Genomic DNA, 16,303 nt, shown 5'->3' on the forward strand with positions numbered 1-16,303 from the left:
GTCCCTCAACGTGCGCTTCGAGAAGCCACGGCAAAAAGCACAATCATCCTCCTTATGCGTTGGGTGCAAGCACTACAGACACTGGGAAAATAGAGTTTAACTCTCAAAAAGCTCAAAAAGGAAAGCACGAGGACGCCCAACACTTGAACGTGCGGTAAAAATCTGAAGATGGCTGCCTGAGGATGGGCTTAGGTTGAGGGCAGTATCACCCTGAGCTCGGTTGTTCGGAGAAAGACAGTTTAGAAATTAAATATTTTTTCTTTTACCAAGGATTCCCAGCCCGACGAGGAATATTCATGAAAATGTGAATCCATGCCAGACCCCATGCAGGAGAAGCGATCTTTCTGTGGACTGTGGTACAGTATATCAGTTAAAACATCTTGCGCAAAAAGGAGGAGTAGGCCTACTCCATCCTGAACACTCAACTACTTTGCTACCTAAATGCCTATATGAGTTATCAGAATGTTTGGAAGGATGTGGTTTCCCAAACTCTAACTCAGGTGATGTAGCCACACCACTGGCGGTCTGAAGATTTTCATATACATCTTTAATTGTAGACCTCTCTGATATTAATTTGTCTGGTACATTTGGAGTACCATATTGTAGGCCAAAAGGTTGCGTATTGTCGTCAGAAGGCGGCGTTGAAGTTGTTGATAACGGCTTCAAGGCCAATGACGTTGTAGTTTTAGACCCTTGCATCCAAGTTTTTTCGATAAAGGCGTCGATGGCTCTGATGCCGAAGGCGTAGATGAAATTGACCCTGTTACTGTCTAAGTTTTTTACTTCTTTTTCTTCAATGAAACCTTCGTCCTCAATGATTTCTCGGCTCCCGATGAGAATTTTTGTGTCCCGCACTCAAGAGTTCTCGGGGTTTACCTGTCGACTTCCCTTTTTCTTTATGCAGAGCAACAGGGGCATAGCTTTTCTTTCAAGGAGGTCAGCCTTCCTTCTCGAAAATCTTAATCGTCTCTCTCCGAAACGCATCCCACTTAGCCGGTGAGTCAGATTTAGATGGCCATGTAATTCTCTCAGGTGAGGAATCACTTGATGTTGTAAGGAGCTCTATGATGTCTTTTCTTTGCCTTCTTAGACAAAGAGTGACGGGATCACTCATCAATCTCAAGTAAATCTCTGAAAGCAAAAGCTTTGTCGGAAAAACAGAACTGAAGCCAACGGGCAGTGCGCGTGCTACTACTGGTGATGACGTTGCACGGAGGCCCTCAAAGGACATCGAGTTGACGAGAACAGCACACAGGACCCTCTTTCAAGGAAAATATTTTCCGAAGCAGCTGAAGCTGGAAAGGAAATATCAAAAGATGAGGAATACGTGGGAGGACACACTCCATTTGAAGTTGGTCCAATGCCCAAAAGATAAAAGAATCAGGTGGAGTAGGAAGAGAAGAGGAAAGATAAGCGGTAGAAGAGGCGAAACAGCAGAGCATTCATTCCAGAGATGCAAATCTTTAAAGGAAGAGAGGACAGAATAGAAGGAGCAAATCGGTATTCATAGCAGATATGAACCACATGATCAAATATCTAATACTGATATGCATAAATACCATACAATAAATAAGCATATGAGCTATGAGAGATCAAAAGAAAACTATATGATGAACAAGGGTACAAATATTAAAGATTTAATAGTAGAAGTAATTTCAAAAGGAAAACAGAATCATAAAAGCTGTAGCATAAATATAATGGTCTAAAAAGAAAACTATCAGAGGCTAACTTCCAAAAAAAATTAGATCAGTGGAATCATCAATGAACGAACAGAAACTTAAAGAACAGGTGCAATGAACGTGCCCTTAAGTGTTTGTTCAAAGTAAATCAAAGGAGAGGGGAGACTACTTTTAAAGGCAAATGCTCACAGGCAACTGGATTAAAGCTATCCTGCTGTAGGGTTCCAATCCCTGCTCTTTAAGTGTACTTTGCCTTCTGACATCACACCCAAAGTTCTTTGTGCTAAAGGAAATTGAGGGGATAGGAAGGAAAGAGGCAGAGAGAAACAACATTGTGGAACCTTCCTCAAGCTGCAAAGAGCACCCTCTGTCACCACTAGCCCCTCACAGTCCCTTGTTAATAGCATTAAATGCCTTTGGTTATGCAGCTCCCTAGTGTGATGCTACTCCTCTTGACAACAGGTACATCATTTGATTCCTGTAGCAAGGACAGCTTCCAGTGGAGTGGTTGTCTATGGGGAGGGTGTTACCTGCCTTCACAAAGGATCAAAGGGGCAATCCCCAAGGCTACAGTCCTGCCAGCAGCGGCGAGGACAGCTGCGCCTGGAAAAAATACACAATCCTTTCACGAGCTAGGCTCACAGGGCTGACATATGTGATATCAAATGGCTGCAGATGTAATAACTATGAGAAATACCATAACTCCGGTATGTCTTCTATTTCAAGATGCATTTGCAACCAGAACATTAAACTCATAAGTATAGGGCTTTAGTAAAGGGGTGCATTTTTCAAATGCAGCCCCTGTTCTGTAGAAAATTGGCTGTCAATGCAGTTGTCAAATGGGAACCTGTGACCTCTGAACCTCAACTGTGCCACTGGCAGAGCAGAAGCTGATCAGGATACTGATGCAGCAGGGCACAGGACACACTCTGTTTTTGGCAAGGAGCTATGAAAGGGGAACATGATTGGCAGATTACCCTTCTAGAGATAGAATTACCTGTATCATTTTATTAGATTAATAAAAATCAAAAAGGCCAGGTTTTCTACACCAAATAGCAATCCATCACAATGACCCCATGCTAGTGAGTTAGAGCAGCAGACGCAAGTAAGAAAGATGGGTGTATAGATACAGACTGTTAGCATAGTCAAGCCCGGAAAGAATGATAGTGGAGATGCAGTGCAATTTTGGGAAAACTTTAGTAAAAAGGAAAGATTTTCTTGGGGTTTTTTAGTAGGACGAGGCATTGTCTAGCTACAGCATTAAATTGTGGTTTGCAATGCATCATCACTCCCAAGTTCCTCGCTTCATAAGCGGCAGAGATGGGGAATTCTGAATTGAGATGAAAAAAATGCAACGTGAGCGGTTGTGTGTGCCAAGCACCTGTTTTCTCTGGGTTCAACAATAAAAGCTAAGATATCCTCCATTGTTCCATTTGAAGAATAGCACTGAAATTAAATCGGGAAGTACCTACGGCTCAATGCTCTTTCCGAGGGCCACACAGTCTTTTGGGGAAAGGGTGTAGAAGGGTACTCAAGAGCTAACAATACACCGTCCGATACACCTTCCTCCCCAGCCTATACCAGGGCCTGGGGGAACTCAGGAGGAGTATACGCTTCATAAGGAGCATATTACCTGTGCACAGTGGCTGCGAGTTAAGACTAACATAACCCATGAGCTTAATCAGTGTAATACATTTTCAGACTTTTGCATATGGGTGAACTCGCTGGACAAGTGTATATCACAAAAGCTGGAAACATTAGGACAATTTCTGTTAAACTAACCAAAATCCAGATAGAGTGGCCCATTCCTCGCAAATATCCGAAAGAGGAACTGGTTGTCAGGGGCTCGAAGATACATCTGATCCACATGCTATGCTACAAGCTATCATTTTTTAACTGGAGAGCGACCACAATCCTTGATTCCAACCTTTTTCCCCCAACCAGTTAATTGTAAGACTATTCCTGTCGTTACTCAGAACCCGAGGCTGGGTAAATCTCAGAAGCCGGTGATAAGGGATAAGGCCCTAACAGCACTCCTTATGATTTGAAGACACACTATTATTACCAAAATAGAGAAGACAGCAGGGAAAGAACTCATGGAGGCACTTCGTAATAAAGTTACTGTCATGGTTTTGAGCTGGATGACTGGCGTTCCCAGGGATTGTGTTCTTGTGGGTTACAGGATTAGTTATTAGCCACATTTTGGAGTAATAATCCTTTATTTGAGTTGGTTATACATAAACTTTACAAAATCATTTCAGTATAAAAAATACACAATATATAGAAAAATACACAGAATTAATAGTATTTTTGGCGTATGTGTCAATATTTGCCAAAGGGCTTTTCATCCTTGAGACTGGTTGTTGATTTGAAGAAGGATTTATAGATTTTACCTGGAATATTTATGCTTGTATTACTTTTAGGATTATTTGTAAACTCAGCTGCTTTCTGATTACTGTTCTGCTAATACTCTTATGATTTGGTATTATGTTTGTGTGTTTTGTTGGTTGTGTGTTAGCGATCTTAGAACTTTGGACGTGCAGCGCTTTACACACGTTTCAATAAATTAAAGTGATATTATATAATATTTGCAATCTAATCACTGCTCGAATGTTTGTAGCTTGGAAAGAGCGTTTATTTGTTTAAATAACTTCTCCCTGAAATTCAGAGAAAGAGCAAAAGAGTAACAAAAAGCTCATGCACATTAAACCAAATAAACAAACATGTGGAATGATACATAAATAACGGTCAATAAAGATGACTGGATATTCTGTTGGTAAAACATTGAATATAAAGTAGTTAAGATATTAACTGAGAAGGGGGGATCAGCGAAACCATATCTATGTGAAAAGGTTGTCATTTAAAAACTGCGACTGCAAATTACTAGGGAAATATTCAATATAGATGTTAGGGTATTAAACCCTCTGAAGGGAGTAGAAAGTGCCCTTAGTAATTACACAAATAGAGTAATATCTTTGACATTCAAGCACTGAAAATTAGCTTAATGAATGGGTAGCAAAAATGATATTTCAATTAAACAACTTACTCTATGCAAGAGCAATTTAAAACTCATGGTGAAAATGATATTACCATTTGAGTTGGATGACATCGACTGGATTTGGAAGACTAGAGAATTAAACTAGGGTGCAACAAACTAGGTGCAGGCGGATCATTGAGTGGTGGGGGGGAAGGGGTGGAAATTATGACATAAAAGAACCCACAAAAGTCTAAGGAACAGACAACAGAATTATAGAATAACACTTCAAATTGAGGAAAAAAAAATAAAACACAGGCACAATACATTTTAAAGTTATATGAAGGACAGGGTTAAAGTTTCTACAGAAGTTGTATTAGATAATGTACCCTTATACCAGGCACAATGGCTACAGAAAAGACGTATTGCCAAATTATTGAACTGTCAGATCACTTTACTGCAGGGCATTTGGCAGGCAATATTTCCCTGCAAATCTACAAAGAGCTTCAACTGGAAAAGGTACGCGAAATGGAAGAGAAAATCATAATTACAAACAAGGAATGTACAGTAAATGGCTAAATGTTAATTCTTACATACTTGTACTGTTCCATAAGCTGCACTGCCTGGTGCTCCTGGGGATGGCGCTTCATGTGACACTTTAAACTATTCATGTTTGTTGTGGCAAAGTCGCACACTCGACATCTGAAAAAACAAATATAGAGATGACATCCAGGTGGATCTTTCTATGCAGGTCTGCAGAAAGTATGGTTTAAACAGTCCTGCGGTTGAAAGTGAGATCTAAATTGGGAGCTTGCCGAGTGTGCTATTTGTTTTTAAATTCAAAAGTAAATCTTGGAAAGAAATTGTGCCAATGTGTGCTGCTGAAGTTTTACCTGCCATTGTGGAGAAAAGGCCCTATATTTTGGACTGTTTCCTAACTGTTTTACCCAACCTTTTTTGGATGAATCCTCAAGAGTTCGATAAAAATGGGCAGCCTAGAAAGGCTCAAAGCTCCAGTGGACAGAATATACCATATGAACCTTTTTTGCACTGTTCAGGTCTTCTCGCAGTTTGCCGTTTGACCTCCACCAGTTATTGTCATACTTTTGTGTGATTCTAGTCCAATGGCCAATCATTGTCCCTACTAATTATTGAATAGGATACACACGTAGCTGTATGTGGTCATGCATGTGTGCCTCTTGGAGCAAAGACTACATTTGCTAGGTCCAGTTTGTGAAAGAGGTTGGGACTTAAACCCAATCTACACCTGAGAGAAAGCCCAGTAAATTGCCTGCGAAAGCCCAGCAATGGTAACCCCATAAGCGCAGGTCAGGTGCCCTCTCCAGTGCTAATTCTCAATAAAAGTGGAGGGCCACTCTTATCTTGTTGGAATGAGTATCGAAGCACAGACAACGATGGCAGTCTCACAGAAAGACATAAAAACATCCTGCCAGAATCTGCAACCTTCCAAAATCCTCCGGAAAAGTGATGCTCTGCACTGGCACCGGTAGCACTGGATTTACATCTACCAGGAAAAGACCAAACCTGGTGTTCTCTTCCCCTAATCTGGCAGAGACAGCACAAGCCCAGCCTTGTGTGCTCTGCCCAATGGAAAACATACTGCCCATTTCCTCGGCTGACTGGACAGGAAGAGGAAAAAGCACTGGACGATGACTGCACTGGTAACACAAAATCGGAAACCTGCGGCTGCTAAACGTACACAGTTATGACAGACTACAAATCGCCCAAAGTGAATTTAGGCAATCTGATGAGTAATTTCCCTACCTGAAGTGGACCCAATGAAGCCAGTCTGTCTTTCCGACAAAAAAGCTGTGCTTCCAACAGACTGCCCATTTTGCACAGGACCCTACATGCAGCAATAGTTCTCAAGCATCACTTTGCCTCCTGTGGCTCCACAGAAGTCCTAGATCAAAGATCCTTGAACAGCTGTTCTACCACCTGCAGGAAGTACAGCCGCTGATCACTGCTGGACCTGTGGCATGGTTTTCAGTAATCTCAAACAGATGAAGATACTAGATGGGTTTTACAGCCTACTCTGCTCCGCTCCTCTTCAAAAGGTGACTGGAGTGATCCTGAACACAATAGTCCCTCTTCAACATTGGCATTGACAAAGACATTGGATTCATCCTTTACATTGGGGAGGATCAGAATGCCACACAAACGACCATGCCCATCCCTGGTACCATTATAGTAGCAATAATTTACACCCTCCTGCCCCCTCACTAGTAATCTTATTTAAGGCTTCAATTGACCTTTTCCTACAGTTGGCCAAACCGGAGATTTTCTACACTGGAGTTACTTACCTCTACATACAAACCTATCCATCTTTCACAATGTAAACACCGTATTTAATAGAGCCCTCTGTGTGGCAACATTTACTCAAAGACCATGCAATCCTGTATTTTTGCAAACCAGGAACCCCAACATGCAATCAGCTTGGACCGCTCAACCACCAAGCAGTCAGTTGGCATGTAGCTTGGAACCTCACCCCAATGCTTACTGTCTTGGTATATACTCTCTAGGGGAGTGAGCTGCGGTCGGGTCGAGCCACATAGCTGGACATCAGCCTGCTTTCTGTGTACAGCCCCCTCTCCTTGTGGCATCAGTGCCTAGAATGTTCGTAGCACAGCGAAACATTGTGAATGTGTTCACTGTGCCTTTGTGTCTTCTGCTCCTTGTTCTATGCACTCTTCAATCCTGGTAAGTTATTGTTCCAGAGCTTAAGGATCAATGGCCACTTACTGAGTGGTGCCTTGCAAGGGGGGTGCAGGGTAGTTGGTTGGCATAACGGTTGCCTTTTTAACCCTTATGAAACATGTGCTTGCAGGCATTGTGCCTATTCTTCCTTCACTGTGAGGTCGTGCTCCAACGTGTAAGAGGATGGAAATTTGTCTAAGATTTCAGCTTGCTGTGGCCCAGTGTAAATCATTCTGGTTGTGTCCTCCAAATTGCACTGCTAGACCTGTTGTAAATTACTATGCCTTAAAGGAAAGGTGATGGTGGTCAGGAAAGGGGCCCCTCAACAAAGGCCCTGCCTAGGAGAACTCAACCAAATATCAGGTCCTTTTCCCTCCAAAGTGGGCATTACTCTTTAAAGGGCAGTGCCTGTGCAGGAGGAGTATGCATGCCCCCCAGTATTCCTTGTGGAAAACACACATTCTGTGCTCAAAAAAGGAAGGCTGCAAAAAGCATGAGTCTCTTCTCAATTGACTTGGTGGAGCCAAGGATTGGTCCTAAAATGTCATGATCATTCAGTGACCACTATGCACTTGTTAGGATGGTATGTTTCTTTTCATCAACACAGTATTGCGAGAGACAATGTCTTAGTTGCTTTGCCAAACCCTTCCTAGACAGGAACTCGTGGTGCCTCTCCCAGTAATATGTTCTCCAGATTTTGTTGGGCTTTTGTGAAGGTCAAAGCTTTGCTGAATGAAATAAATATTCTGTGCGATAAAGAGGAAAGGACAGGCATGAACCTTCAGCTCTGGGAACCTCTATATAAGCCGTTTAGAAGGCTCTGTGTGTCCTAAATGTGTCAGTTATTAAAGAAGCAGTCAATCCGGTAGCCCAATTTGTTATTTTACTACACTTTCCATTTGTTTTGGGTGCTATATGTAGCTTGCCAGCTTCAGTGGCACCTTTATTCTTTTTCATGTTAGTGAGTGACAAGATTTTCCGTCCCGCATCCATTCTCCAGATGCTAAACTGCGTCTTGTTCCTCAGTCTCTGGTTCCTTTTGAAATGTACAATGCACCCCAGGCTTGCAAACCACCAAATTAAATTCACTCCATCATCTCAAGAACTAGTTTGTCTTGTAGGAAATCCTTTAAGTATCTAAATAATATACTGCTACCAGAAGCCTATTGCCCATGAAGTGTTGGCCCTGTTGTGCTTCAATTCAGGAACTCAGGTCCATCCTGAAAAGATATGCTCCGAAAATGTTTGGCCCTGAAGCTTGTAAACTCCATAATGTTTTGTAGTTAATCAACCCACCCACCCCCCTCTGAAACTGCCAGGGGCCACTTTAATAAATCTAGGCTGTGATCACATGAAATTGAGGGCTGGTGGTGAGTAGGACGGAATGATAATGCTGCATGGTGATTGGGTACTACGTCTGGATGTACACCATGACTGGCACCACTTCACTTCATCCAAAACTCTTGTCTGTGGCTTCATCAAACCATTGTTGAAATTTGGCAGCCAGTTCCCTAGTGCCCTCTTCCACCAATCACTGTCATTCACATTGAGTACAACAATTTAATACAGACTAATTTTTCTAAAGAATGTGTAAAAATGATTGATGTTAAGCATCCTAAGGACCATCATACTCCAATGTGACGAGGCGCTTCAATCTTCAAAGGAGCCGTGAGCACAATACTCAGGAGCTTTGGCTCATTTATGATTTACAGAGCGATTCAGACTCCCTTTCTTCAACTCAGCCCAACTACTTTCATTCCATTTCTGATAGGAGCTCAACAAACTACTGCAAATGTGGGTGGTGAATGAGGTTGCTCAGAGAGGTGGTTAAGAAGAAGGATTCCTGAGCATTCAAAATTCCAAACCAGGACATTCTTCAATGTGTCTGGTTCCAACTCCTACCTTCCCAAAGAGACGTTAAAGATGGTGATGCCTGCTCAGATCTTGTTGGCTCTACAAAAGTGGTATTTGCTGTGTTATCTGGACCTTCAAGAAGCACTCGTGCACACATCTTTTTGGACTCCGGTCCCCAAGTTACTGTCGATTGGGACTCTGGGAGGCAAGCACCAGTTTAAAGTCATGCCTTCATTCCTCAGCTTTGCTCCCAGTGTTTTCACAAAGGTCAAAGGATCTGTTAAAGCCTTCCTTAGTCAGCATTAGATCAAAACCACATATACTGCTACCTCTACAAATGATATGATAGGTTATTTATAACGTGCTTAATACCCAGAGCCTTCTAAGCGCGGACTTGGGGATCGAACCTGTGTTGCTCTGTGTCGTCTTGCTTCCAAGGCAAGCACGTTGCCACTGAACTTTCCTCCCGAGACTCATCAGAGCAGGTAATCCTAGATCGGCTTCTATGTTACGCTCACCTGGCTCCCACAGAGGCGTCGATCTGGACTGTACTGCTGCGGTCTCCACCAATGTGACGCGTAGGGCCGAGATGACGGACTGGACTGGCCCACCTAGCTTCGTTTGCTTGGCCCGTAGGAATATTCTTCTGCAAATGGAGAAAGGGAATTAACCACTCGTGGAGTTGAGTGTAAATCCCCCCCACCCCGCTGTTCTCCCCACTGATCACCTTGGATGTCCCCTCTTATAGTCTCACCTGATGATTTGAAAAGATGAGCTCTCCATCCTGCATTGAGCGCAGGGGTGTGTAGATAACCAGTTGCTTCACTGGCTTGAAGGAATTGGTGAGTTCCAGGGCAATATTGACTCCGATATTCCCGGCAAGACGCTGTAAGTATGTAGTTCGTAAGAGTTCAAATGTATGATTTTTACTCTTGTCCGATTCCTTGCAGGTTGCAGCTTGACCCTACTGAAGAGTTCCTCGTGGCAACCGGTAATGTTCTGGTAAGGATTTGTATTATCCAACACAGTTCGATAAAATAATGTCCATATGTAACCTGTTGCTTTCTCCCTTATTCAGGCGCTGAGAGAAAGTATGAAGTCTCGGGGAATAATGCCTCCGGCGGTAAAATCAGGTAAGTCTTTTGTGGTGAGGAGGGTTCCCCCTGTTAGTCCCTTGTTTCACCTTGCTGTCCTTTTGTTTCCCCTTAGGGGCCGGGGTTCGGCTAGGATACATTGGAAGCTGCGCCGACCCGTGAAAAAGAATAGTACCCCCGGTGGTAAAATCAGGTAAGTCTATGGGGGGTATTCCTCTGTGTATTCCCTTGGCTCACCTTGCTGTTCTTGTCTTCTCCTTAGGTGCCGGAGTGCGGTGGGAACATGCAGGAGGATGCAGTGAAATGTGAAGATGCTGCGAAGGCCGGGGAGTTCAGCGCGGCGCTGCAGCAGGCGAGGCGACGCGCATAAAATAACTTCTTTCTTCCAGCTCAAAGGCGCGATGGATCGGGAATTCAGGTAAGGATCAAAGGTATTGCTCTTGTTCTAACCTTTTCTCCTTCTTTCTCCCTTTTTCTAGGAGCTCCAAACTCGAGGCGGGCGTAGCAGAAGACTGGACGCAGACTTGGAGGCATGGTGAGCGTTATGCTGCTGGATGCAGAATAACGCGAAGCGTGTGCTGCTCTTCGGGTGTGATTTAAATAGCCTCTAAAGTAGTCCCAGGTAAGTATTCCTCCCCAGCCCCACCCGAGTAAAAAAATAGTCCCTAGGTAAAATAGTCCCTTCCAAGCCTTGTTTGGCTTGGAGCTCTTGCAGCATTGTCTAAATCAGGTAAGTTTTAATCTATGAGCCTGGCGCCAGGACTGACTCTCCATATTAGCCTGGCGCCATAGGCGCCAGAACTGCACCCAAATAGCCCCTTAGCAGGGGTTGTTGGGCTTGCTTGGGGTAACTTGATGCCTGCTTCCAGGGTTGCTGGACTTGGTCTGGGTCCCCGGTGTTAGGCATCATGAAATTCTATTTCCCCGCACACAACACTGGATTTAGTGTTTGCCTTCCGCTTGCCAGCGAATATCAGGCTCTATAATACTTGCATCACTTTTTAGGTCAGACTCCTCTCCATAAAGCTATGAATGACATTGCAACCCTGCAAATACACACTAGCCGAGCAAGCATATCAATCTTCTGATTCATGACTTGAAAGGCCTTTCTTAGGTTTATAACTCCAGACTACTCACCAGCAAAACTATAGTCATGTCTGGTCTGAACAAGCAGGGGAGCAAAGCATTTCCCTGCTTTCTTCAGGGTGTCTCAGTAAATAAGGAGATGGGGCACCCATAATGAAAGTTTCACAATTCCTACTGCTTTAGCAGGCTCTCCAAAAGACTCCTACAGACTCTTGCCACAGGCTCATTCAAGGTACCGAACAAGTGGGCTTTCTCTCAAACAATGGCAGATCACCTCTTCAGTTTTTAAGGGCATGCTCTTATACAGGAAAGGCCTCTTTATGCCTACGGTGTGGAAATGTTCAAAGAATTATTGGGAATGTATTCCTGCTCTTCTTGGACGATCAGCTTCTCTACGATTTCAATATCCTTTCACTAATCTTGAACTTGGTGCACAAATTGAAAAGGAGTCTCAACATTTGCTTGATTCGGACACCTGAAATGTCGCCTAACTGCATCTGGTACACCGATCCCCTAAAATGACTGAAAATTGACTCTGCCGCTTCGAGAATCTGCTATCACAGCAGAACAGAATTGGTCCTTTATCAGCCCCCTCCATCATTAAACTTAGCAGCTTGATTCCTGGCAACATGATCTCACCCTTCAAGGCATCTTACTTTTGCCCTTTCACTTAGGTTTGAACAGCCTATGCATCCAATGTCATTCACAGATATCAGGTACTTGGGTAAGAAAACTATCCATTTTGGTTACTGTCACTTCTTTCAGAATTAGCGAGCTTAAGGCTTTGTTCTCAAAGGGTCCCTTTTTGATCATTCACAGAGATTAGGTAGTTCTCTGTCGTGACCACAACAGTTTTTCTAAGGTGGTATATGACTTTCACTTGAATTACATCGAACACTAATTTGTCCTGCACCTAGAGGATGAAAGGTCTCACCACAACTATGACTTCGACCGCAGCATGCTACTGTTCCATATCAAACATAATATGAGCTAAGGTTTTTTAAGTCACCTTTTGGTGATTTATGGTGGCAAAGCAGCTAAAGCAACTATCAGCAGATGGAAAGAGAAATACATTCTGTAAAGTTGCTCCTTTTCTACATCCATTCCTCCTAACTGGCTCCACCCCAATTTGGTCAGAGTCAAGGATGCCATTGATTTACCAGAGATATGTCCGTCTTGAACACAAGAGCCACCTAGGCAACACACCCCATTAAACGGCTTGCAGACTCTAAAACATGAGGAGACCGCTTTCCATGTGTTTTAGCACCACTGTGCCCACTGAGCAGAGAATTCATTAGCGACTTTGCCAGCATTAGATTTTGATGTGCATGGAAAGGTTGGTAACCCTATGGATTGCACCCACTCTTTACAAAAGAGCAGGGAAGGTCCATAGGGATCATACAGCTTTTATGTATGTATATGCTGGCTGACATTACGGATCCCTACTATGAATGCAGGTCCTAGGGCACTGATGGCAGCATTCAGTTTTAAGCATGGAAACTCTGTACATGCCTGCGTTTACATGCCCCATACTTTATAAAGCAATGACAAAAATCCCTCAGAAGGAGTGGGTAGCGCAGAAGCAATTATGGATTCCCTCCTTCCGATGGATTTTCTAGTAACAATACAATTAGCAGCTTAAGTTTTGGGAAATGCTGATTATGTGGCCAAACATGATCCAAAGTTAAATTTGGCCAAATCAAACATGATGTTCATCAGTTGGCCCACAAAGCAGTTGATACCGATCAAGGTAAATAGGCATGGGTACCCAAAGTTGCGGTATTTGGGGCCACTTTCTCCTGTAACATAACTTGGTACATGCATAAGAATCCTCAAGCAACCAAGCTCAAACAGATTAATGGAGCATCAGTACTGTGGCAATGCGCCACCATTAGACCATCTAGAATGGCCAAAGGAAAGGACTTTCTTCAATAGCTAGGACCTTTTGACTGGGCCTACAGAACAGTAGATAGTCCAAATACCTAATGATCAGGGCGAGGCATAGGATACAGAGCAGAGAAAGTGTGTAAACAGAGTTAGCAACAGGAAGAGTGGACAGAGACCTGTTGAGCTACAATTGACAGAAGAAAAACATATGAGCTGATCCCAAGAACAGCAAGTATACCGTCATACTGGAGAGGAGATCAAACATTGCAGTGCAAGCATGAAAAAAAAAAAAAAAAAGAAATGTGTGCCCACGTTGAGGACTCGTGTTTAAAAATTGTACAGAAACGGAGACTGGCTGGCGCAATGAGTAAATTACTAAAACCCAGAGAGATGCCAGAGAGACATGCAGCGGGTGTGGCTCAAAACAGAGTGAGCAAGAGCAGAGGACGAAAGCGGTATAGTCAAACTGCTGGGGGTCTGGCAAACACTAGTGTGCGCAATGAGCACAGCCACCGAATTAACAGATCTTGGAAAGGTAATCCAGAGAGTACCGTATCCAGCAGTGAACCAAACAATTGAGGAGGAAGAAAAGAAAAAATACCAAGTGAGAGCGAGGATGAAAGAGAACTGAATAGACAAAAAGCCACAAAAGGGTTTAAGAAGGTGAGCAGCAAGAAAAAAGGGAATCAGCCCAAGATGTGTGACTGAGAGCAGAGATTGGCGTTCTAGGGCGCTTAGGGAGTTATTATAGATGCATGCAGTGTTAGGCAGAGTTTGCATGCAGTACCCTCTGGGACCACTACACACAACAATGACTACAGGTGTAAACAAAACCAATCTTTGGTATAAATCTCTACCACACAATTCTTGTTAGCGAGCTGAGCAGCCAGGCTTATCTCAAGAGGGAATGTGAGCTTGTAATGGAGTTACACAAAGGTCTTCAAAGTTTCTTGGTAAAAACACTTCTTAATGTATTACACAATCATTTATAAAAGCATTCACTAAATGCGGCAACCAATATCACACAAAAGTTATACTACAATACTGAATACTAAGCAGTTGAGCTCCCTTGAAGTAGGAGCAATCTAGCATTGAAGTAGGAGCAAAAAGGCATAAGTTAATAAAACGAATATTACAGTTACTCTAAAACAGTGCAAATAGTTTGAGTTCACCAGAGGAGTTGATTCAATGCAATAGGTAGGTCAAAGTCAATGGACTAGTGACTCGTATAAGTAAAAACGGTTCTGGTCTTTAAAATGGAAAAGTCTTTGCCACGGTTCTTAGAAGTAGTTCACGGAAGAAAGGTTTGTATGTCGGGTCACAAGCTGACTAGGCCCGCAAATTGCCAAAACTGTACGCACTTTCGCAATGAGAGTTAAGTTCTCTCGGTTGGGTTTTCACAGTACCTTATATTGAAGAAAAAGATGTATCTGAAGACTTCTGTTCCAAGCAGTTCCTGCAGATCTCGCTGTTCCTGAGCCTCAGTCGTGGGGACAAGAGGGAGGACGTGGGGGGGTTCCTGCACTGCACGGGGACTGGTCGCAAAGCTGGCAAATTGACTATTCTTCCATTCCGGTTGCTGTTTCATCAAGCACACAAGCTGGTGTCCTCCCCCCCTGTTAAATGCTAACCAGCTACAAGAATGGTATCCAGGTGGCTTACAAGTTGATTGGTCCCACCAACTCGGAAGAAGTCATCCTTGAAGGGGCTTCTCTGTCGAGATGAACTTGGCGATTCGGTCCTGCAGCAGGGCTCCACTGGGCAAACCAACGGTCCAGTAGTTGCAGGGGCCGTCCTCTTCCAGCTCGTCTTCGGTTCTTTCGTTCCAGTGGTCGACACTGCCTTTCAAGCTAAGAGACTCGCCTTTTAAACAGTTTTCTCAGATTTATTTCGGCCTAGCTGCCACTCACTCAGCAGGGTGGCTGTCCTTGTCAGACAGTCAGCAAGCCAATCAGGACAGAGTGCATTTGGGTCTCCTAGTGGACTAAGCACAAGGAGTTTCTGGTACCTCCCTCACTTTCTGCCCACCCAAGACACTTAGGTGCCAGAGGCGGTCTTCAGTCCTGAAGCCTGCCAAAGGCATAGAAACAAAGACCAAACCTGGTTTGGCGCACAGAGACAAACTCTAGAAGGACCTTTCCAAAAAGAAATGCTGAAAAAAGAAGACCGGGACCTGTTTAAACAAAGGGGATTTAGGCGCCATCTTGAAAAACATGGCTCCCGTGATTTTTAGCTACCAGTGTTCACGGTCGGGGAAAAAGCATGGTAGTTCGTTGTAAAACCACTGCCACCAGCCATTTCGATGGGAAATGGTAGCATTTGACTGCTACATGAGTTTTTACACAATGGGGGTACCCCCCCGGCACTCTACAGGATGATAGTGTGTGGCGGGTCTAGGAATTTAAAAAAAGACTAGTAAAGTCATTTTTATCCTTACATTCTCTGGGAAACAATACTTTATCCCAGAGAAGGTATTTCAACCTTGGGACAGCCTAAAAAGCTTCCCTGTGTTACTGCACTGAGGGTGCTGTGTAAAACACATGAAAAGATGATGCCCATGGAGTTATCTAAAACTCCATAATCAAAGACCACAAGAGTTCTCCCTCCCGCCCAGGAGGATAGCTCAGCTGCAAAGTGTTTGCCTTGGAAGCAAGACGACACGAAGCAACACAGGTTCGATCCCCGGGTCCGCGCTTAGACACTTCTGGGTGTGCAAGCGCGTTATAAATACGCAACTAAGACAAAAAAACTATTACGCAACTAACACAATTCCTGTAACAGCGCCTCGATGCCTGCGGGCTGTGTGAGCGCTTTAAAAATGCAAATAAATAAAACGCACATCACAATACATGAAAGTGGGAAAAAAGGCTTGCACTCTGTCCAGGTAAAAAAAAAAAATCAAGTCCTCAAAATTCAGAAAAGTTGCTGGGGGTCTCCAAGGTGAAGGGAATTGGCACATTTATGAGAATTCTGCCTACCATGCGGTTAGATGTGGTTCAACTTAGAAGTTC

General features: G+C 43.6%; 1 protein-coding gene across 2 annotated transcripts in view; it reads right to left on the reverse strand.

The window, feature by feature from the left end:
• The window catches only part of ZNF507 (zinc finger protein 507), a 374,177-nt gene that overhangs the window by 78,826 nt on the left and 279,048 nt on the right, over positions 1–16,303 (reverse strand). Inside the window, exon 5 of one of the 2 annotated variants that reach the window (XM_069635452.1) lies at positions 5,251–5,355. The exons of the other annotated variant lie outside the window; for it this stretch is intronic. Within the exon in view, the coding sequence (XP_069491553.1) occupies positions 5,251–5,355 (105 nt within the window). The remainder of the gene's footprint in view (positions 1–5,250; positions 5,356–16,303) is intronic. 2 annotated transcript variants of the gene reach the window in all.

This window comes from Ambystoma mexicanum, chromosome 1q (genome assembly GCF_040938575.1).
Source record: "Ambystoma mexicanum isolate Mex_15411 chromosome 1q, UKY_AmexF1_1, whole genome shotgun sequence".
Classification (NCBI taxonomy): domain Eukaryota; kingdom Metazoa; phylum Chordata; class Amphibia; order Caudata; family Ambystomatidae; genus Ambystoma; species Ambystoma mexicanum.